The 23,347-nt window shown below is 42.1% G+C and overlaps 1 protein-coding gene across 4 annotated transcripts in view; it reads right to left on the bottom strand.

Moving 5' to 3' along the window:
• ep300b (EP300 lysine acetyltransferase b) overlaps window positions 1-23,347 on the bottom strand; it is a 155,494-nt gene that overhangs the window by 47,962 nt on the left and 84,185 nt on the right. For 2 of the 4 annotated variants that reach the window (XM_084328213.1, XM_084328214.1), the window contains exons 16-20: window positions 15,302-15,497; window positions 14,146-14,297; window positions 10,100-10,339; window positions 4,944-5,032; window positions 3,602-3,682 (exon numbers count right to left, since the gene is read on the bottom strand). In XM_084328213.1, the coding sequence (XP_084184339.1) occupies window positions 3,602-3,682; window positions 4,944-5,032; window positions 10,100-10,339; window positions 14,146-14,297; window positions 15,302-15,497 (758 nt within the window). The remainder of the gene's footprint in view (window positions 1-3,601; window positions 3,683-4,943; window positions 5,033-10,099; window positions 10,340-14,145; window positions 14,298-15,301; window positions 15,498-23,347) is intronic. The other 2 variants (XM_084328215.1, XM_084328216.1) reach the window with 1 other exon arrangement.

The following is a 23,347-nucleotide window of genomic DNA, read 5'->3' as shown; positions in this document are numbered from 1 at the left end:
ATAATGAGGGAAAGATGATATTTCCCAGAATGCAGTGCAAACTTTTCGCAAATTTTCCGCAAATGTAAGTATTGATTTCTTCGTAACGAATCATTCAAAAAATATACAGTCAACTGGAATATGTTAGTTGTTTACACATAGTTGGATTATGTAATTGGTTTGTCATGACGGATGGCAAGAAAAAACAGTCTGTGTGTGGGTGAGTTGCATCATTACGCTGTCGGCAACTGTTTGTGAGTGCTAGTGTCGTCCCATTTTGTAGTGGAATTCACCCCTCGTAGCTCTGCTCTGAAGTGCTAACCCCATCGAGGGAACTCCAAAACGAGGGCGAGGGTTAAGGGGAAGTAATGGGATGCAGCCTAAGTGGGTCTCACCAGACCATTTGAGGCCAGAGCAGTGATGGTGAGTGCGGTGCTGAAGCACCCGTGTCTCAATGTGCTTTGTACATGCTCCAGAACTTCATTCATCAATAGGGGGAAAAAAACACACATTGTTGCTTTAAGTGGTAGTGTTCCTCAAAATGAAGACAACCTTTCCCATAAACCCGTTTCTTCCTGTCCCAAAGAGGAGGTTCCTGTACTTCCTATGGCTCTATTCCAGGGGTTCTCAGATTTTCTTTGGCGAGCCCACACGTGTATCGCGTCATTTCAACATGGAAATAATGAATATCAAAATAAAAGCACACGTTGTTGGAACTTGATCATGCATATTTATTAGCAAATGAAATTACAGCACAATGTTAATGAAATTAATGAATATTATCAAACGGAATTGTTTCTGTATAGACAATTTTTTTTTGCGTTCACATGCGCTTTTCAAGAATAAACAAAAACAAGACTTAACACTTTGGTCGCCAGGCTTATATTCATAATAAACCATCCCACGCCAGCTCTATTTGTCTATGGAGAAGTTCCCCATATTTGCAGGGCTATAACTTTTTAAATTGTATTGCTAAATTGACATTACTATGGCCCATTCAACGTCAAGTATCTATTGTTCAGGGTGTAGCAACGTTATACTTTTTCATTCACATATTCATACTAAAATACGGTCTAAAGTATAAGTATGTTTTTATCGTTTTCTGCAGCATTCTCCAGAACGTGATTTATAGCCCTAAATGCATTATATTGATGATCAAATACAGTTTGGTAGGAATCTGCGCGAGATAAAAAATGTCAAATGGACGTGCTTCTATAAGTTACTACTTATCATCTGATGTTGACTGGATGGGGGGGGGGGTCGTTTATAATTCCGTGGCCAACGTTAGATGATTCATCTAGTGTGGGTGATATGATCATCAGAGCAGTTTATATCGAACACGTTAAAAAAAAAAGCTGAATCTCACCGTAGCTTCCTCGTAGCGTTGGGCGATGAGCGTGGAGCAGAAATATTCCTATTATGGGATGTAGAAATATGCGATCCATCTCCAGGTTGTATAATAGTATATACGTCCAAATCATGTTGTTTATCGAGTTATTGGTAACGGATTGCTATCCATTGTGTCTAGCTCGAGTCCTGGGACTATTAGCGAGTGATCGGACCGAATTGGAATGAGCACCAGCTTCCGTTTCCTGTTTGGGCGATCCGCCGATCGGCCACCAGATGGCGCTCTTGAACCGTTGGAGAGTTGAGAGGGGATCAACAGTAGATCTCAAGTCTCCGGGGGAGAAATATGATTGCGATCACAGATTTTTGAAATATTGATCTCAAAGACGTGGTACGGCGTCTTTGGCAGAATGAGCATGGCGGGGAATGACGTGGTAAGGCGTTTTTGGCGACCAAAGTGTTAATGGGAAGGGTGTGCTTGTACATTTGAACATAGTTCCATGATACGTGGCTGCGTTGTGCTGCGAAAGAGGCGCAGATCCGCTTCTACTAGAGGCGAGATCTGTATTTATTTTTTATTAATGTCACAGCCGAGAATCCCGCTTCACAAACTTTGTCCACAAAGGACAGAAACCACATCTTTGGTACAGGCCAACCAAAAGCTCTCTGCAAGTGTGTGGGGTTTCCAAGTATTTGCGATCCAATTGGCAACAATAAATGAAGCATAGCATAAGTCCTTTTTCGTTGACGGTTGTTGCAGTTTTCGCTGCTCTAAAACCTTTTTTTTTTTTTTTTTCTGAAAAGGTTCAGTTTTAAATTCAGCATTTGGAACACACGCACGTGACGTGCCGCTTCTGACAACAAACCTATCCATTGCGAGTGTCCAGGTTAAATTAATCAAATCAGCTTTATATGCTTGGCCTGGAAAGTCCCCCCCCCCCCCCACCCCCCGGAAGTGCTTTAATTACGAGACAGTGTCAAATCAATCACAAATATCTGAGTACACATTGACTCACAGAAGACCAGACGATAGATATACCTGCGCAGGGCTGTCACGCACGCTCTCGCATGCACGTCATGGCACAAAAAACCTGTGTCCCCAATTTGGGTCGCGACCCGTAGTTTGAGAACCGCTTCTCTATTCTATTCTATTCATATGAGAGCCGAGCCTAGTGAAGAAGCAAGATGGCAAAGAAGATGGAAGAAACAAATTTTGTTTACCAACGAGTTATGCTAGCGTGAAGTTGTAATAATGCGGTTTTACTCATTCGACAAAATTCCTGCCAAATCATACTCGGCTGTGAAGGTCTACTTTTTTAAGGCCGAATCAGTGATCAGAAAAACAAAAAGAATAGGCCCACCAACCAACAATAAAATAAAATTCAAAACAATACTACATATTTTTTTAGTAGTTTAAAATATATATATTTTTTGTAACTTAACTTTGTCTTTTACTATTATGTGCTGTGCTACTAAGGAATCGACCTTGCCTATATTATTACCTACTAAACTATGCTAATATGCATTACCCTTAGCTGCCAGAGTTGTACCCTGCTGACTTGTTGTACACAACTTGTAAGTGTCAACTAAATGACTAAATGTAAATAATTTTAATCGTTGTATTTTGTGTATGTAAAATGTTTTGATAAAGACCTACATTCTGATTTATGGGCAAAGTAAGGTGATAATACCAAGCTATAAACATTTATTTGACAATGATATATTGTTTAAATCTCAATATGTTACAATTCTGCAAGTAATTGGTTTATTACATGGAAATGGGTGATGATGAAGGAGAGGGGCTCCAATAAACAGACAACTAAAAATCTAAGAAAACAAAGCAATACTGATCAAGGTCTACAACAGATTACACATTGAGATAAGCACGAGTACAGTGATTGTGTCTGTGTTAGTATAATTCTCACATTGACTTTGAAGTCTCTCCATCACTTCAAATGTTATAAAATTTGAACTGCAATATTAACTTAATGCCTTATATAGAAAAGAGTATAATAACGGTGTTCTTTCCACCTAAACTTCATATGCTGCCGTATTGGCACATGTATGCTTCATTCCCAACAAAAATACAGTATTCTTTTGTTGGTATAATGTTTGATTTGCCATCTGCCGAGGGCCCTACCAGGTTTCAACCTCACCGGCACACATTTATATCTTTGTGATGCACTTGTTTTATATTTTATGTATTTTTCCCTATGTAACTGAATAAATAAAACAGTAAAAAAATAAAAATTTGAAAGGATGTGCTGGTACTCACGTTTGAGGCTGGGAGGGGTCGTCTCCCAGGGAAACACTCTCGCCTTGGATTTCGTTGAAACACTTCTCACAGAAGTGGTACCTGTCAGCAAGAAGCCGATATTTTGGTGAACTACACCGTTGGCCAACAGCACAGCCAATCACAGAGAAGGCACGAAGAAGCAGCCACCAATCAGGGCAGGGCAGGACAGGCCAGGGGGGGCGGGCACAGGAAGAGGCAGAGGGCGAGGTAGGTCGTCGCCAGGAGGTAGCAGCCAATCATGATGCAGGGTTTTTGTGTGGGCGGGTGTTTTGATTTTGCGCATAAATTTCGGAGTGGATGATTGGTCACACCAAAGCAGGCCAATGCAGACATCACAAGCGTTAAAAAAGGAGGGGGGAGAGAGGGGAAGGAGGGAGGGGGAGAAGGGTCATATGGGGGGAGGGGGGGGGGGTAAAATGAATATTAAAAAAGCGTGAAGTAAATCGTTACAGGTCAGACAAGGACGGATGGAAGGATGGAGAGGAAATGAGATGGGAGGGAGGGAGGGACAGAGAGCCAAGGCAAAGCTAAGATTAGCGTCAGACGATCAGTGGTCAACAACAATAACATTACAGCAACATGAAAGACCACTAGGAGTGGTGGAGAAGGTGGGGTGGGGGAGGGGTGGCTGGGGAAGGGGGGAGCGGGGCTCCGAACATGAAAGGGTGGATGAAGAAAATAAACAGGTGGTAGTGAAACAAAGACCCATCATCCTTTCAGTGCATTGATGAAGTGGGAATCTTTTCTCTCTTCATTTCTCAAAACAAATAAAAGTAAATTACAAGGTGTGACCTGAAAGTGTTTTGGATCCGCAGAGCCGTCAACTATGGCTCAGAAACCACACGCTTAGCAAAGAAAAGAAACCCACTTTATGAATGACAACAAAATGCAGATTTAAAAAAATGGTGAACTATGAAAATGGAAATGGTGCCAGGGTAACCGTTTGAAGCCAAATTAAAAGTTCGACTCATCTGTGATTGAACAATGCTACGTTTCAGGTAATATCAGTGTGCAAAAAAAATAAAACAACATCACAAGACAGACACTAGCTTGATCTTAGGAAGCGTGGATTTTCATTGCAAAAAAGGCCTAGATGTACTGTATAACTAAATACCATTTGTCTCTGCTCAACACCCACGGCCTGTGTGTGTGTGTATGTATATGTGTGTGTGTATATATAAAAATATATGTATGTATGCATGTATGCATGTATATATGTATGTATGTATGTATGTATGTATGTATGTATGTATGTATGTATGTATGTATGTATGTATGTATGCGGTTGCTAAATATGTCAAGGTGTGTCTACGCCACTTACCTGTTCTGGTAGCTAAAATAAGCAGCATCCCGTTGGATGGTGCATAATTGTTTTCCATAGCAGCATAGAGTTTGGGGGGAAAACTCAAGCTACAATAGAAGAAAAAAAAAAGACAAAAAAAAAAAAAGGTTATTTACATGCCATTCATTTGTGGGTTATTGTACACACACACACTAGAGTAATATATTATAAATTAGTTCCTTAGAGGCAGCAGCAGTCTCGCCGCGAAGATTACAAGATGTAGTATACTCCAATACCCCTATATCAAAATGCCAATTACGATATGGACCGATAATATCCCATGTGATTCAAACATGGCGTAATGTACAGAGGTCTTGTGCTGTCAAATGACCATGGCACCTCGACTCTCCAATTTTTCATAACCAACTGTAACAACTGCTTGTTGGGCACAAACCCGTTAATATTCCTCAATGGGAGAGGAGGGGAGTTCATACTCTCGGAGATATATGATAAATCAGGACCTATGGGAATTTTACGATCTCCCTAGGGCTGGGCGATTCTTGCTAAAATGTGAATCACGATTTTTCTCTCCAAGAATTGAGATCACGATTCTTATTTTCTCAATAAAATCATTTATTGCACTCTTAACTAAACAGACAACACAACATATATCAAAGTGCTTGACTTAAACTTAAAAGTCTCTTGTAAAGGGCGCCCCAGTGGCAAACCACATAGCGCGCTCAGCCGCGACACGGCCGACCCGGGTTCGACTCCCGAACCTGTTGTTATTTGCCGAATGTCTTCCCCCCACTCTGTCTCCCATTCCTCATCTGTCTCTCCCTACTGGACTGCCCAGTAGAAATAAAGCGATAAAAGAAAAACGCAAAAAAGAAAGAAAAAAAGTCTCTTGTAACATACAAAATAACTAAAGTCAGAATCGTCATCATTTAAAAAAGTTAAGTAAAAAAAAAAAAAAAAATCTCGATGAATTGCCCAGCCCTACTCCCCGGCGTGTCCTTCTTCCTCTACTTACAACTAAGGTCGGCGCTCAGGACGCATGGGGTACCGTGGGCTCAAGCACTACACGCACACCCTTTTGTTAAAGGGGAACTCCAACATTTTGGGAAATTTGCTTATTTAACATCTTCCCTGGAGTTAGACAAGAAGATACATACCTTTTTTGTCTCTGTGCGTGCATTTTAGCTTTGGGAATAGACGCTCCGTTAGCATAGCTTAGCTTCATCTCTGGAAGTGAGGCAGGACAGTAGCCTTACAGTGCCTTACAGTGTATTGCAAGGTCTGACATTGACCAAATTTGAAATGCATGACCTTGGTGGGCTCTAGGTCAACTCCTGAAAAGGGGGTCAATGTCAGACCTTGCAATCAAAAGTTAGGGGGCGCACTGAAATTATGGCAAGGGTTATTAGCCCCCTAACTTTTGATTGCAAAGTCTGACATTGACCCCCTTTTCAGGAGTTGACCTAGAGCCCACCAAGGTCATGCATATCAAGTTTGGTCAATGTCAGACCTTGTGTAGCCGGTCTGATCTTGTCTGCGTTGTGTTTAAAGTCGATTCGACCCCTGTTAAGGGATCGCCCTGAGTGGGAGTTGAACCCCGGACGCCGGCGTCGCGGGCGGCATCACAGACCACTAAGCAAGAAGTGAATTCACTGCTTGCTTCCGGGTCTGGATGCCTCTGGGGAGTGAGTTTACTTGCAGTACCGCTTACCATCCACAGACACGTCACTACTTGTACCCGTGACTGCGGATATACTGCGGTACCTCCGTTACACTTGCAATACACTGTAAGGCACTGTAAGGCTACTGTCCTACCTCACTTCCAGTGATGAAGCTAAGCTATGCTAACGGAGCGTCTATTCCAAAGCTAAAATGCACGCACAGAGACAAAAAAGGTATGTATCTTCTTGTCTAACTCCAGGGAAGATGTTAAATAAGCGAATTTCCCAAAATGTTGGAGTTCCCCTTTAAGCTTATATTAGGGACAGAACAACCTCAAGAGGGTTTGTCTCAGATTTGTATACACTCTTAAACAAATCCACATATAAAAACATATCATTGGATACAGTCTGGCGAGGGGACATCCCGGAATTAGACCCTGAATTTGACTGGGATGATATTTGGACTAATGTTACATTAGCCTCCTGCAAACCTAATCACCAGCAAATACATTTTAATTATATTCATAGGATGTATCTCACACCTAGGAAGCTGTTTGCTATGGGACTGGTGGCTGACTCTCTGTGCACTTTGTTCGCTCTGGGGACCACTGGCACTTATATGCACATGTTTTGGGATTGCCCACCATTGGCTTGTTTTTGGAAATCCTTGACAGCTAAACTTTCAAACATATGTAACTTGACAATCCCATCGACAGCAGCGACACTGCTCCTAAATGATATATCACTGCTACCAGCATCCATACAACAGAAAATAATCATTCTGGCAGGCGTTACTGCAGCCAAGAAGCTGATAGCCATGAGGTGGAAAGAAACTGAGAGGCTCACAATGATTAATTGGTCTCGGACACTGTTGGATATAATTTATATGGAAATCTCTACTGCACGGGTGATTGGGGTTGGATAGCGGCCGAGAGAGTAAAGGCCACAATCTAGCGGCGGAGCAGGGTCGGGGTGTTGGTCCTGGGGGGTCCCGGGGTGGGAGTGGAGGAGGAATTGTCTTTTGTGGTGTATATTGGTGTCTGTAATAGTATATATAAAAGTAGATTTTTTATGTTATGTTCTGTGTCTGTTTATTATGTTTGTTATTGCTAATGTCATTGTTGTTATTATTATTGTGGTATTGTGAGATCTTGTTATTGTTATTGTCTCGTTTCGTGTATAAAAAGAAATAAAAATATTTGATAAAAAATAAAGAAAGATTATAAATGACCGTAGTATAATAATAAATTGTACATTTAAAAAGGTATACTATAGATAACATTTGTATGTAGAGTAACCCAGACATTTATATTTAAAAAAGTATCCCCCCCCTCCAAAATAAATTACTGATTAATAAGCTTAGTGGGTCTGCCGGGGGGCCGTCGCACACATCACAGCAGATTTGCCCTAGTCTGTCGATTTTAGGCGTTATTGCCGATCAACTTACACAACCTAAAATGGCAGCCGTTTTTTGACACCCTAATCAACCTATTACGTGCTTCCAATCTCGGGTTATAAAACCAAACAGCCAATGAGCGTCAGTTTGGGAAAAGTGACCACAACCGGTTTTGCCTCCCGGTGAACAGTCACCTCTGACGGTGAAAATTATTGACCGTTTTTGTAACCAATGAAATTCTGGAGCTGACAGTATCTTACATGAGGGATGTTCTCTACGATAAATGGAGAGTAGAACAAGAAAAAAGGAGAATTACTCGCTTGCACAAAATGTATTGGACCGGACGGCCATTTTGGATAAGCATACCGATAAACATTGGACAAAAATTTGTAAAATATAGATTTTTCGTGGTATTGTTATCAACGTTGGACCTGTAGCAGATAAGACCTCTGTAACTCTATTACATTAGCACTGTTACAAAGGATCAGATTAAACCGAATATATATATTTATTGATTGATATATATTGCATAGTATTTGTATATCGTTTGATATCCCTTGTATATTCCTTGTACATATACACGGAATATCCCTTTAGCCTAGTACAGACCATAATATTTCATTCTCCTATTGGACAGCGGTCCACAGGCGCCAGGGCCGTGCCTCCAGAGTCAGGTTCAAAGCCACCGTCAAGACATGTCTGTACATGCCCGGCCTTGCCCAGGAATACGAGACAGAAATGAGGTTGGCACTAGATTGTTCGCCGTGCATATAAATATGGCGCAGGTGAATACAGAAGTAGAGTTACCCAATAAGTTGAAGCCTCACCCACGATACTCCGTGCGGTGAAGTATGGCCGGTTTGGCCCCAAATAAGAGCATTGAGACCGCGTGCGAATTAATAACTGAATTGTCAGAGTTTGGCGCTATACCGTCGAGTGCGACATATTTCTATTAAGTCAGTAATAGTCTATTTGTGTATAGTGTATCGTGCGGCTAAAGTTCTACAGTGACCAGCATCACCAGCGCTTCCTCGTATCAGCTAGAGTGCTTATCCAGGCTGGGCTGCTTTCATGGCGCTTTCACCCGAGGAGACCTAGACGAGAACCGTGTGGACATGTACACTGGATTAATCTACCCGACGACTACATAGCCCTTTGCGGCTGGATTATATTTGTTTTGGTCCTGTGATTTATGGAGCGGAGAATCGCCGACGCCTACACGTGTGGGATTTACCCTGTGAGGAGCCACGTCGAGTCTGCGCCTCAGAGAGCCTGAGGCCGGCTAGCTTTCTTCACTGTGGAGCTACAGTCTACGGAGAACAGCTGTATTCGTCTGTGGATCAAGAGACTATTGCACCGTCTCCTGTACTTGGAGTCTCCTTAGTCATCGTTGACCAGACTCTCTACTACCGACAGATCCTCTACCCCTGCTGGCTTACAACCGGGGGGACCCTTCCAGTATCTCCCGCTATATATTACTAGTGTACCATAGATATAATTCCCTAAGATTCAGGTTGTATAATTACCTCCTGCGTAACCAGAGAATGGACATTCATTATTGATTTGCCTACGCACATTCCTTTGCCTTATAAGCGCATCCAAAGTAAAATAGAGAAGTATATTATGTACCTTTTGCTGCAATAAATACTTAATTACCACTTTGTGTGGAACCGATTCATTGTGGGAAGTGTTCATCATATTTATATATCATGTACTGTATGGCCAGTAATTCAAGTACATAAAGCGGTAGTGGTTTAATGATACCATACTTATCAATACAGTCAGGGAATTGTACCCCTCAGTTACAAGCACTTAAGAGTTATTCTTGTTGTTCTGAATGTTTTCTTTCAAAAGAGACCAAACTCATGCATGTGCTATAAGTGGTTCAAGAATAGTGACCAATTTACTTTGGGTATGCAATCGACAGGCGCTTTATGCAAAATGTGCCGGGTGGATAAGATGTTCATGAATTTATCATTTGTTGCTTTACATGTTGTATGCGTGTATATCCCCTCCCTACTTCCCATCTTCCCCACGTGGAATGCACCCGATTGGATAAATTAATGTTATCTATAGCACCTTTAAAATGAACACAAAACACACAAACACGCCAGTCTCACCTTCCTCCCACAGCAGTAGCCCAGGCCCTGCATGACGGGGTCGATCTCAACCTCGAACACCTCGGCCAGCTTGGAGCAGTACTTGTAGACGCGGGATGTCTTGCGGTTGTACAGCCAGGCGTTGTTGAACATCAGCCAGATGTCCTCCACGTACTGCCAGGGCTCCTGGTACTGGCCCGTGTCCAGCTTCCGCTTGATAGTCGACAGATCCATGGGGTTCTTCACAATGTCAAAGTAGTCCTGGTGGGGGGGGCAAGAAGAGCCACACGGCGGAGGAGGTGGGGTTCAGGGGACGAGCAGGTGCGTCGGGAGACGGGTGGAGAGAGGTGGTGGGTGGGCACAGTAGTTGAGACGGAGACAGGAGAAGTAGGGAAGACCGCCATCATCATCATCATGGTTATAGTGGTTGTTGAAGGAGGTCCGGGATGGAGGTGGTGGAGGAGGTGACACCAGAGCAGAGGAGGTGGGTGGGCACGGTCGTTGAGACGAGACAGGAGAGGTAGGGAAGACCACCGTCATCATCATCATGGTTATAGTGATTGTTGAAGGAGGAGGATGAAGGTGGGAGGTGGTGGAGGAGACCAGAGCAGAGCAGAGGAGAGAAGAGAAGAGAGTGCAGGGGACAATGTTGTTGAGCGCTGCAGAGAGGAGGGTTCACGTGCAGACAGAGAGACATGATAGATTCTACCCTCCAGCCCTCCGCTTTGCAACCGTCTCTCTACTCCCCACCTGGGGAGGGTAACTAGTCCCTTAACATATAAGGGTGGCTAGTCCTACACTGCTAATGCAATGCAATGCAATACACACACACTAAATAGTGTTGAAAGGTATTATCTAGTGATAGGCCTATAAATCACATGATTGCGTCTGAAGCTTTTCATTACTGTAGCATAGAGTAACTCAAGACACAGTGATCATGTCACGACAAGTGTTCTTAAGAAAACCTCTCCTCTAAATACTGTTGTCTTTCTGCACAGTGGTCTGACAGCCTGGAGAGGGGAGGTGATCAGGGTGCAAAGCAGAGGTAAACAGAGCAGTGGTAACAGCAACAGGCAGACAAAAGTCAGGAGATACACATATTCACTCGTTTCAGCAGTGTGGCGGTTGGCATCGCCGGGGCCAGCGGTACGAGTGACAACAGGAGGCATGGTCTAAATAGGGCTGGGCAATATGTAAAAATAAAATAAAAAATACATTCATATTATCAGTATCCATATCTATCACAAGAGCTATCTGCCCAGGTGTGAAAAATGATATTAGATGATCCAATTGAACATCATGTTGGACTGCGGGGAAATGTGTGAACTGTAAGAATCTCAAAGATTTCAGAAAGAAATATTTTTAGAGAATGATGTATAAATATATTTTTGACATTAATTCCTATTAATTAAAAATCACGATAAAATAAATTTTAAAAACACAATGCAATAACGTGATATATATGATAAATATTGATATATTGTCCAGCCCTAAGTCAAAGCCACCAGCACTGCGGCAAAGCAAAAACAAGGGGGATGGTTGAGTCTACAAGTCCTCCCTCAATTGACCATAATCACACAGCGGCTATTTTGCTCTTATGTCATGCTCAGGTTGGGATTCCCAACCCAAAACATGACATAAGAGCAAAATAGCCACCATGTGAATATGGTCAATTACTGTTATCTGTCCTCGGCTCCTCCTCTAATAGAACCCAGGAGTTTGACTTCCGACCAGAGAGGGGAGCCAAGGAAAGGAGGAGAGGGGAAACGAGGAAAGGCTTTTGCGATTCAGCCAAACAGGGGTGTGGGGGGGTGTAAGAGTTGAGGGTCCATCTCAAGTCTCTTATAAAACAGGAAATGGACCCTTCTCTCTACATGCAGCCAGTCACATGACAGGCAAGTGATGCATGTAAACACTGAGATCATCTGCAAAAGGTTTTACTTTCACTTTACTTATAACACTTATAACACGCAAATCAAATAGTTTGCAATCAATTGAACCAAGTCAATGCATTGGATGCGGGGAGTTGGTCGTTATTCCCCTTGGTTCCGGTGGAGGTAATATTACAGAACAGACAGGACAGAGAGAGATAGCATCACTGCATCATGGAGGTCAAGGTGAGCCAATGACTTATAACCCAACATCAATAAACTAGAAACTGTCGTTTTAAACTAGAATCAGGACTTGGATCAGCAGTAAATGGTACAGAATCATCTTTCCTGAGCATGTGAAATAACTAGATTTCTACTGCATATCCAATAATGACTGGTCCGACAGATGCTAATAAATATTGTTGCTGTCCGATTAAAAGCTTGTATCAAAAAATAAATAATAATAACTAAAAGAAAACAACATAACATTTTCGGGGGGGGGGGGGAAATAAGAAGAATTGGTTGACAATAGATTTGAGTAATTATTACAATTGGTTTATATTGGGTTTTATAGCTGCTAATGTCACAAAGTATTAAAAATAATCCAATAATGCAATTGCAGTATAATATAATAATAATAACGAGAAAATAATGTAAAATAGTGGATAGGAAGTGGTGGCACGCCAGCAGCCATGAACAAAGTGCTCTATTCCACTTGATTCTGATGCAGAGGGGTTCAGGTTATTGGCTTCACCTCAACACACAACCAGCCAAAACAAACTCCAACACACTACTAACTACTGGCGAGGAACTGAACTAGGAAGCTATGATGAAACACTAGGATGACAGCTATCAAATCATAATTCTAATCACACATCTAAAATAAGCTTTTGAAGAGCATGAGTGGATACATTTTTTTTCTCATTCATTTAAAAATGAAAGCAGAGTTTGTGAACAATAAAAACAAAGCAACAGGCTATGAATATTTTTTTTTATTGTGTTTGGAAGAAAATGTATTCTGAGGGTAAAGATGTTTTAGTGCATTCAATTAAGATAGTCTAGTCATGTTTAACTCCTTTGAAGAAAAAGAAATCGGGATGCACTCCAGTCAATTTGTTTGAATTTAAAAGATTTAATTGTATAATTTCAGAAGTCCAGTGGGATTAGGTTCCCAGCCCAGTAACGGGATTCTCTCACCCTATAGATCCAGCTCTAGATTCTGAAAAGATGCTATTAAATCTTCAAGACCTCAAACACATCGACTGGACTGCGTCGCAATTTTTCTCCAAAGAAGAAAATAACCTCTTTTGGGCTTGATCATTGATCATTTATTTGCAAAATGGTGACTCTGGGCTGATAAAATGGCTGCTTATTTTAGAGGCTTTGGTATGTGATGAAAGGCAAACACAAACAGCCGTTATTAACTTGAGCCAATAGGCCGATGGACTGTGGACGTTGTGAGGAACAAACAGCTGCTCAAGCTAAACCTCGGCACAAAAAAGCTGCACTGGCTGATGCCAAGGCTTTGAGATACACAAGTTTACAATTAACCAGAACGATATTTACATGTTCAGAATTAATCAAATATGGTTGATTAAATATGTTTATGTCCTCTTAGGTCTAATGCCTATCAATGTGCGCCTGTTTTCCATTTGCCCTTCAATGTTGTTGCGTCAAAAGAAAAATGTTCATGATGATTGCTTTGATTTATCTGCCGGGATGAATGTTTTCTTTTTATGCAGAGAACTTGAGAAGAGAAAGTATGATTTGACGCATGAGCACGCACGCACACACACCTCTCATACACACACAGTTCAACCAACTCCTTTATGACTAGTAACTACTGTAGAAAACGGCATGATCAAAAGCATAACACTCATAAATCCAAGGAATTAATCCTTCAAAAAGATTACACACACGTACACAGGCAGGCACACGTACACACAGGCAGGCAGGCACACATACACTCACATAGGCAGGCGCACACACACACACACGTCTCAGGCACCACCAGGAGGAAGGAAGGATGATGAGGGATGACAGGAACACGTGGGTGAGCTACTGAAATAAACTCCTGAAAACAATGACAGCTATGACAAAAAAGATCAACAAATAAAAAGAGAGAACTAAACAAAAACAAACTAAGTTTTTTTTATAAAGAGCAGAAGCAAAATGGCAGCCAGTGCAGTCCCTTACCAGGTTAGTTTTGTTACTAGTGCGAATACGTACGGGTATTCCCAGTAACTGGGGGTCCACAGGCTGGCGGAAGGGCAGGGACTCTGGGTCCTGCCTGTAAAGAGCCTCCAGAGTGGGCATGAGAGACTGACGAAGCTCCTCTGGTTTAAAGACTGCATGGCGATATGGAGGAAGGGAGACGGAAAGGAGGATAAAGGGAGGGAGACGGAGAGGAGAAAGGGAGGGAGACAGATGAGAGAAAGGGAGGGAGAAGGAGAGAGGGAGGGAGACAGAGAGAGAGAGGGAGACAGACAGAGAGAGGGAGAAGGAGACAGAGAGGAGAGAGGGAGACAGAGGGGGGAGACGGAGAGAGGGAGGGAGACAGATAGAGAGGATGACAGAGAGGAGAGGGAGGGAGATGAAGAGGAGGAGAGGAAGGAAGGGAGATGAAGAGAGGGAGGGAGAAAGAGAGAGAGGGGTGGAGAGGAAAAAGAAAGAAGGAGAGGGAGTGGACATTGGCAGAGATGGAGGGAGAAAAGAGAAAAGGGGAAGGGAAAGACAAGAGGAGGAGGATGAGAGAGAAGACAGTGAGGGATGGTAAGAGGAGGGCATCGAGAGAAGACATAGTGAGGGATGGTAAGAGGAGGGCATCGAGAGGGAGAGAGAGAAGACATAGTGAGGGATGGTAAGAGGAGGGCATCGAGAGGGAGAGAGAGAAGACACAGTGAGGGATGGTAAGAGGAGGGCATCGAGAGGGAGAGAGAGAAGACATAGTGAGGGATGGTAAGAGGAGGGCATCGAGAGGGAGAGAGAGAAGAAATAGTGAGGGATGGTAAGAGGAGGGCATCGAGAGGGAGAAGACATAGTGAGGGATGGTAAGAGGAGGGCATCGAGAGGGAGAAGACATAGTGAGGGATGGTAAGAGGAGGGCATCGAGAGGGAGAGAGAGAAGAAATAGTGAGGGATGGTAAGAGGAGGGCATCGAGAGGGAGAGAATGGAGGGAAAAACAAGAGAAGAGGTTATTTAAATGTTTTATACTGGACTACAGAAAATGAATTAGACATGATGAATGAAGGTTTTATTTGTGTATATAATACAAAGGACTAAGATAGCGACCCAACAAGACGTTCTGACTGAGGGAAGCCATGTGGGGAGAGAGAAGAGGGACTTCCTTACTTTTTTTCTTGCTCTGAGCTGCGGCTGGGCTGCTGGCCGTACCATCCTCTTCCTCTTTGGGTTCCTTCTTCACCTCTGGCTTCCTGTCCTCGCTCGCTACTGCCGACGATGATGAGGATGTCGAGGACGACGAGGAAGATGTGTCCATGGGCTCACCCTTGCACCCGTCTCCTCCTGATGGTTTCTCTTTTTTTATCTAAGAGGGACATTGAGTTCAAATGTCATTAACACTTTGAATGCCCACCACGACATAACACGTGTTAGCAGCCCGCCCCCTGAATGCCCATCACGACAATTAGCATGATATTTTTTTGCCAAGCCACCAGCGTGCATACGTACACATATACTATCGATAATCTAGCGTTTATTTGAAAACGATTCATAAATAGGCCGAAAAATGACAACGTTCTAGAATATTACAGTACAGGGCGTTTATCACAGATTTTTTTTCCACCCTTGAAAACGAGGGCTTTTCAAAATGCTATAAAACGGAAATGAACCGATAAAAAAACAATCCGCTTCGACAATGTTGACTGGAAGATGAGTCATTGATAAGCGACAGCAGCGTTTCCGTTAGCCGGTAATTACCGGTTTTTGACCGGCAAAATCTGTTGAAGTCCGACATATTTAATCTCTCCGGTCATAATGTCCGGTGAAAATAATTCCCTCTAAACACAATTAGATTATTTGAATTGTATTAAAATAGGCTAAAATTAAATAGCCTATGCGATGAACGAAACAAACAATCATTAAGCAGCCGGTCTAATAATGACATTGTCTTGTCAGCGCGAGCTGGCTGCTGATATATTTGCGAGAAGCATCCATCTGCCGGCCGGCAGGGTGCAGTACTCCAATTCAGCCATTGGCAATTCAGCTGTTGGGTGGGGGCGCTGCTGAGCGGTTTCCAGACCGGACCTAAAAACACTGCTGCTCCATGCTTCACGTAAATATATCAGCAGCCAGCTCGCGCTGACAACAGAATGTCATTATTAGACCGGCTGCTTGGTGAAGCAACGATGAAACAAATGATTGTTTGTTTCGTTCATCGCATAGGCTATTTAATTTTAGCCTATTTTAATACAATTCAAATAATCAAATTGTGTTTAGAGGGAATTATTTTCACCGGACATTATGACCAGCACCAAGTCGTTGGGAGGTGGAGATATAAATCACGCAAACCCACGATAATGTTCAGTTCTTCGCTTGATATAATTAATATAAATGTCCAATATAACGGAATTCGTTAGCTCATAAAAATGTGATTATAACAGACTGCTGTTTATTAAGGTCGGGCAGACTGCCCACCGACACCTCAAGTCGGCAGCAGCACGAAGTCTCGAGGGACTTATTTTATTTGGAATATATTAATGACTGTATATACGCAAAAGTAGCCTAGTTTTAAGTTAAAATATTATAAATGCCTTGATGATGTCATTCTTTATATAGGCATATCAATTGTTTTTAAGCTCAATAAACTCTGACCGGAATTTATCCCATTTGTCCGGTAGATTGAAATCTACCGGACACTCAGACCTGCAAAAAAAAATTCTAACGGAAACCCTGAGCGACAGGCAGATTAGACAAATAGCCATAATTTAAAACATAGATTAGGCGATATTAATGCTAACATTGAAGTGGATGGTGGGCATTCAAGCACTAAATGTGCGCCCCCTGCTGGGCACTGAAAGTGTTAAGGCGGATGCTGTTTTTGCCTCACTCACACACACACACACTAGGGCTGCAACTAATGACTATTTTCATAGTTAATTTCTATTGAAACAACTCATCAATTAATAGGATAAAAAGAAAACATGTATGCAAAAAACTAAACAATATTCCTCGTCTTGTACAACGCGCTTTCAAACTACTTGCAATTTGACGATTATAAAACAAAAAGCAAACGTAAGTGTATGCTATATAGTTTAATAGTTCAATATATAGTTTTGTAATATAGTATAATTTTCCTTTATTTTTTTTAAATAAACAAAAACCTGTTTAAGTCTTCCGTTTGAAAATAGCTCCGTAGTTTCAATAATAATAAAGAAAAACATAAAACACAAACTAAGTGTTAACACTTTGAGTGCCAACGACGAGAATTCTCGTTATTTCATGCCAACCGTTCAGTGCCAACGACGAGAAATCTCGTTATTAGTAGTTTATTTTTTATTAGCGATTTCCATTTATTTTTCATCAATCTAGCCTCACGTTACCACTGGGACTCTCTCTGAGCTCGAACAGGGAAAATACCGCCCCCTATCGTCTCCCGGATGATAATGCACCCATTGGATTGGACTGAATGAAAACGCATGGGGAAAAGAAAATCCGGAATCCACATTTTACTTGTCAGGCATGTAATCCGAGCCGATTGCAGTCTTCGTGGTCCCTCAGAACAGTGTGGAATATGTGTTTCGAGCACCCAGCGTTGGATCAATAAAGACGATCGATATTTGGAATGGTGATCAGGAATTGGAATAATCTTTTTGGAGAACATCTGATCTGAGGTAAGGAATCTATTTTACCAGGCTTGGGGTAATCAGAGCTTTTTTCATAGATATATCAACGTGTGTGTGTGTGTGCTGATCAGGAAATAAGATAATTGATTTTTCAGCCCGCTTCTCTAGCGTGCATAAGTACACATATACTATCGATAATCTAGCGTTTATTTGAAAACTATTCATAAATAGGCAGAAAAATTACAACGTTTTTTTGTGTATTCCAGTAAAGGGCGATTCCTGCAGAATCTTTTTTTTCTGGAAATTTCCAAAAATGAGCGTTTTTCAAAATGGTATAAAACGGAAATGTACTGATGAAAAAACAATCCGTTTTGACAATGTTGACTGCAAGAAAGTCATTGATAAGCGACGGGCGTATTAGACACATAGCCATAATTTAAGATATAGTTTATGCGTTCGCAAATGTGCTCGCCCTCTCATTGAATAGAGCACTGGCACTCAAGCGCTAAATCGTGCGCCCCCTGCTGGCACTCAAAGTGTTAACAGGCCTTGCTATACATTAGGGATGCCCCGATCGATCGGCCAGCGATCGGTATCGGCCGATATTCAGTATAAATATGAGATCGGTGAATTCCGATAATGCTTTATTTTCGCCGATCGTGAAAACCTGCCTGCACCAGAATGCAGGAAATTAAGTCTTTGTAACAAGAAATGTCCTGGTGGCCTATAACTGTTCCGTAACTGTAAATTACTTCCGGGGTAGGCCTGATTGGCCCCGACAGGCACGTGACGCGCAACTTTCTCTGCCGCGCGGCACGCTCCGCAGAGCGGAGCGGCAGAGCTTGCGGAATTATGTGACCGCCCTAATCCGCCATGATTTTCATTCGGCGCTTCAGCTCACCTGGCAGAGCAGCGGTCCTGCGGTCCGTTGTTGACGAGTTCGAATCCCATCAATTATTTTTTTTTTTTAACGTGCTTTTTTTTTTACCGTGTATTCTTTCGCCGGTTAAGGTTATGGTTAAGGTTAAGGTTAAGGTTAGGCATTGTTTCGGAGTTGGTTAAGGTTAGAACGGTTAAGTTTAGGCGCTGTTAAGGAGCTGGTTAAGGTTAGAGTTTGTCTTAGAGAATGGCAATATTCTTTCTATGGTTAAGGTTAGGCATGGTTAAGGTTAAGGTTAAGGTTAGGCATTGTTTCGGAGTTGGTTAAGGTTAGAACGGTTAAGTTTAGGCGCTGTTAAGGAGCTGGTTAAGGTTAGAGTTTGTGTTAGAGAATGGCAATAGACAGCCTATTTCCGCGCGACAGCTCTCAGCAGCCTCGTTGCGCGTCCTGAGTTTGCCGCGTCACGTGCCTGTCGGGGCCAATCAGGCCTACCCCGGAAGTAACTTACAGTTGCGGAACGGGTACAGGCGTCCTGGTGGGGGACCCCCAGACCCCCTGCTTAAAAAGTGGCCTGACTGGGGCTATATTTTGCACTATATTTCCTGGCCTGAATGATTTCCCCAGTCCGGCCCTGGTTAAAAGCCTCCAATGCTTATTAGTGTGTGTGCGTTTGAACGTGTGCATGTTCCAACCATACATTTCCATTTATTTATATATATATATATATATATATATATATATATATAAAAAAAAAAAAAAAAGATTACCTCCTATAATAGTGGGGGTCGCGGCTCTCTGACCCCGTTATTTTTGGGTCGCGGCCTGAAAAGTTTGGGAACCCCTGTCATAGACGATCGGTATCGGTGGCAAAAAACGTGATCGGGGCATCCCTACTATACATCAAATGTGACTCGACGTGACCAAACCCGATTTGATCCGGTGAGAAACAAGTGCCAGAAAAGGAACAATTGTCTTGCTCTTCAGAAAATCGAAAAAAATCTAAATCTGTTTTTTTTTACATCTTTGAAATGTCAATAATGTGTTCTCTTAATTGCCCTTATTTGCAAACTTAAATACAACTTGTAAATTAGGTAATTATTGTTATATAGTTCGACAGTATTGTCTCTCAATACTGTGGAAAAACTACAGGTGAGGGCATTTACGGTGTGGGTCTGTCAGCTTAACAGGTACTTAAGAGGTGTTGAAACACACACAGCCAAACGCTCTCCTTTCTTAGCAGGGAGAAGAACAATGTTTATACACTTTATCTTAATGTTATAAGTTATAGCAACGCAACAAACGCAGTGTCCTGTCCATATAAAAAAGATTAAAAAAAACGCGAGTCCGCACGGGTGTATTGTCATTAAATTAAACAACATTAAAACACATTTAGAATGTCACGAATTTGATGAGCGAACGAATTTCATTCGAGTGAATTTATTGCAACCTAATGGTATAAGAAGTAAATTCATTCAATAGGGAAACTCAAAGAAAATAACAAACAACTTATTATCATTATAGGACGCGTTGGTTGTTGTTGTAGACGAACGCGCGCTGGCAATTCATTTGATGACAAGACAAACGTCTTTCTGGGTCTGCATCCCCTTAACAATTGTGTGTATTGAGCTGTACTGTATTATTGCAACTTGGCTTGAATCCGCAGCAATAAGCCAGATAAACAAAATTTTATTAACGCGCCTCGTTAAATCCTCCGCCGTTTCCTCTCTCTCAGTGCTCCACTGTCCGGCTGGCTGCTCTGCCTGTCTGTCTGGCTACTCTGATCCAATCACATTCAGCGTTTCTCCCCCCCCACCCACAGTCTGCGAATCAGAGCAGAGTAGGGCGGGTTTTCACGGAATGGAAACAGTCTCTTTGCTTGTGAAGAGTGGCAGAAACGCAGCTACGAAAAAAAACAGTTATTTTGATGCAGCCTCTTTGGTTTAGTGAGTTAACAGAAGGTTAACCTTTCACTACCACACTACAGAAGGTTAACCCTTTCACTGCCACACTACAGAAGGTTAACCCTTTCACTGCCACACTACAGAAGGTTAACCTTTCACTACCACACTACAGAAGGTTAACCCTTTCACTGCCACACTACAGAAGGTTAACTTGATTGATTGATTGAAAACTTTATTAACAGATTGCAGAATGGGTACAATACAGTACAGCTCAATACACACAATTGTTAAGGGGATGCAGACCAGAGAATTGTTAAGGGGATGCAGACCAGAGAAAGACTTTCATCTTGTTTACATCAGGATCCCCCATTTTCAATTCATCATAGAAAATAATGTTATGAATGCCCGAAAACATTTGTGATGTCACAGTATGATGTCATAATCAAACATTCTAGAACATTTGTGTATCTATTCAACAATTCTCTCACAGCTACAGAAGGTTAACCCTTTCACTGCCACACTACAGAAGGTTAACCTTTAAATCTAAACATCTAAATGCTTATTGATGTAGCCTTTCCTTCAGCCAATACCTTGACCCCCAACATTACATGGCTTATGTGAGGCTTCCAACAAACCTTTCACTACCACACTACAGACGGTTAACCCTTTCACTACCATACTACAGAAGGTTAACCTTTCCTTATAATACATTTACATTTAGTCATTTAGCTTTTAGACTTACAAGGCAAATACTTCAACTGCCACAACAACTTGCCACAAGACAGAGTCATTGCCATAACAAAAGAGCCTGATGCAAGGTGTTAATGTCCCCAGAGAGAGGGGGGCCATGGAATACAATGCATTCTGGGTAGGGTTGTAGTTGATTAAATCACAGGTGTGAACCTCTCCACAAGTTCGAAGACCATTAATCTCTGAATGCGTTTACTGATATCTCCATGATTCATAGGATGTAGCTTGCAAAATATCCCACCAAAATGTTCAAGTGATGGCTTATTTTTAAGGTATGAATCTGTACTTTCACAATATGTAAAAAAAAAAAAATTGGACCTTACCTCAACAAGTCCCGCGCCCCCATGCCCAGTCACAAATGGGGTCAAACAGGCCATGGAGGTGGAGCTTTAACACATTCCCTGCCACGCAATTTGAGCATCTTATACCACTCTCTGCCACCACTCTAAGTCTATGGAGATGTTCACCTTCTTTGCAGGGCTATAACTTTTTAAATTGTATTGCTAAATTGACATTACTATGGCCCATTCAACATCGATTATCTATCGTTCAGGATGTGGGAACGTTATACTTTTTCATTCATACGAAAATACAGTCTAGAATATAAATATGTTTTTATCATTTTCTGCAGTAATTCCTAGAACGCTAGTTATAGGCCTAAACGCATAATATAGATTATCGATTGCAGTTTATTCGTGATACACGCTATATTAAAAAATCCAACTGAATACGATCCTAAACGTTATGACTCATCATGCGCGGATGAACGGGGGGGGGGGGGTCGTTTATAAGTCCGTGATAGTCAGTAAATGCTTTATGTAGTATGGGTTGATTTATTGATCAGTTGGTTTGTAAACAAAGAAATGTACAATCGCCTTGAAAATGACGTCAGCGTCCTCTTACCGTTGGCCGATGAGACTGGAGCAAAAAGATCCCACTTATTTGACAGCGATCGAGTCGATCCATTTCCGGTTTGTATAATAATAATACACGCCCAAATCATGTCGATTATTGAGTTATGGCAGCGATCCCGCTGCGAGCCCGCCACCCGCCATTGGCGCTCAGTTTTTACGTTTGGCGCCTCCCACTGAGAGGTCTGCCCGCCGTGTGGCGTGTAATCAATCAATCAAGTTCATAACGATACTTTTATTTTGAAAATCTGTGCGGGTCTCATTTCCGCCCCAAGCGCATCTCCAGTCATAATATCGATGGCTCCGGCAGTTAGCAACATTCGGTTTGTATGATACTCTTATTTTGAAAAAAAAAACGTGGCAACGAGTCATATCCGCCCAGCCCTGCAGAGGGATACTATTGGCTAAGGGCTTCTGCTCGTATCAACACAGAGGCAGTCTGCTCTAGTCTAGAAGAGCGGACCTCCATGAGCTACCGTTACTGTTTAAACAATGACCCAGTCAACTATTCACTTTTAGTTTAATACATGACGAGGCATTGTCTAACGGTATCTAGCTGGCTAGCTACTGATAGCTGCTGATATCAACAAATGCTCCAGCAATAGTCGACTCGTAATAGTGCATAATACCTCCGTTCCCTCGTTAGCTAGCTCACGTTAGCTAGCTCACGTTAGCTAGCTCACGTTAGATCTATATGTCCCAGTAAACTAAATTGTCTTAACGTTATCTAGTGGGCTAGCAGTAGCTACAGATAGCTCCTGATATCAATGTCTTATAACATTGATTCAATGCGTATTCTAGCTGAGGGCATGTTGAATGTGATTTGACCAAAGAACCGTAACATTATACCAATAGGGTCCAGCTGCATCGCCGGAGAATCCTTGCATGCTGAATGTAGGGTCTAGCTGAATATAGGGTCTAGCTGCAGCGCCGGAGAATCCTTGCTGGAGCTGGAGGCTACTCAAGTATACACACAGACAGTGGAGCTGTTTGCAGATAGCGAGCATTTTGACTTATTGCGTGGTGGCGATGTCTCGCAGATAATACAACTACAAGTATGATTATATATTTTATTTTAAAAAATTTTTTTATATAAAATATATATATATATGTTTTTTTTTTTATCAAAAAAAATTTGGCAGGTAAGAAAT

This window comes from Notolepis coatsorum, assembly GCF_963971535.1.
Source record: "Notolepis coatsorum genome assembly, chromosome: 14".
Lineage (NCBI taxonomy): Eukaryota > Metazoa > Chordata > Actinopteri > Aulopiformes > Paralepididae > Notolepis > Notolepis coatsorum.
The sequence above is the reverse complement of the archived record's forward strand: the minus strand, read 5'-3'. Positions and strand labels throughout refer to the sequence as shown.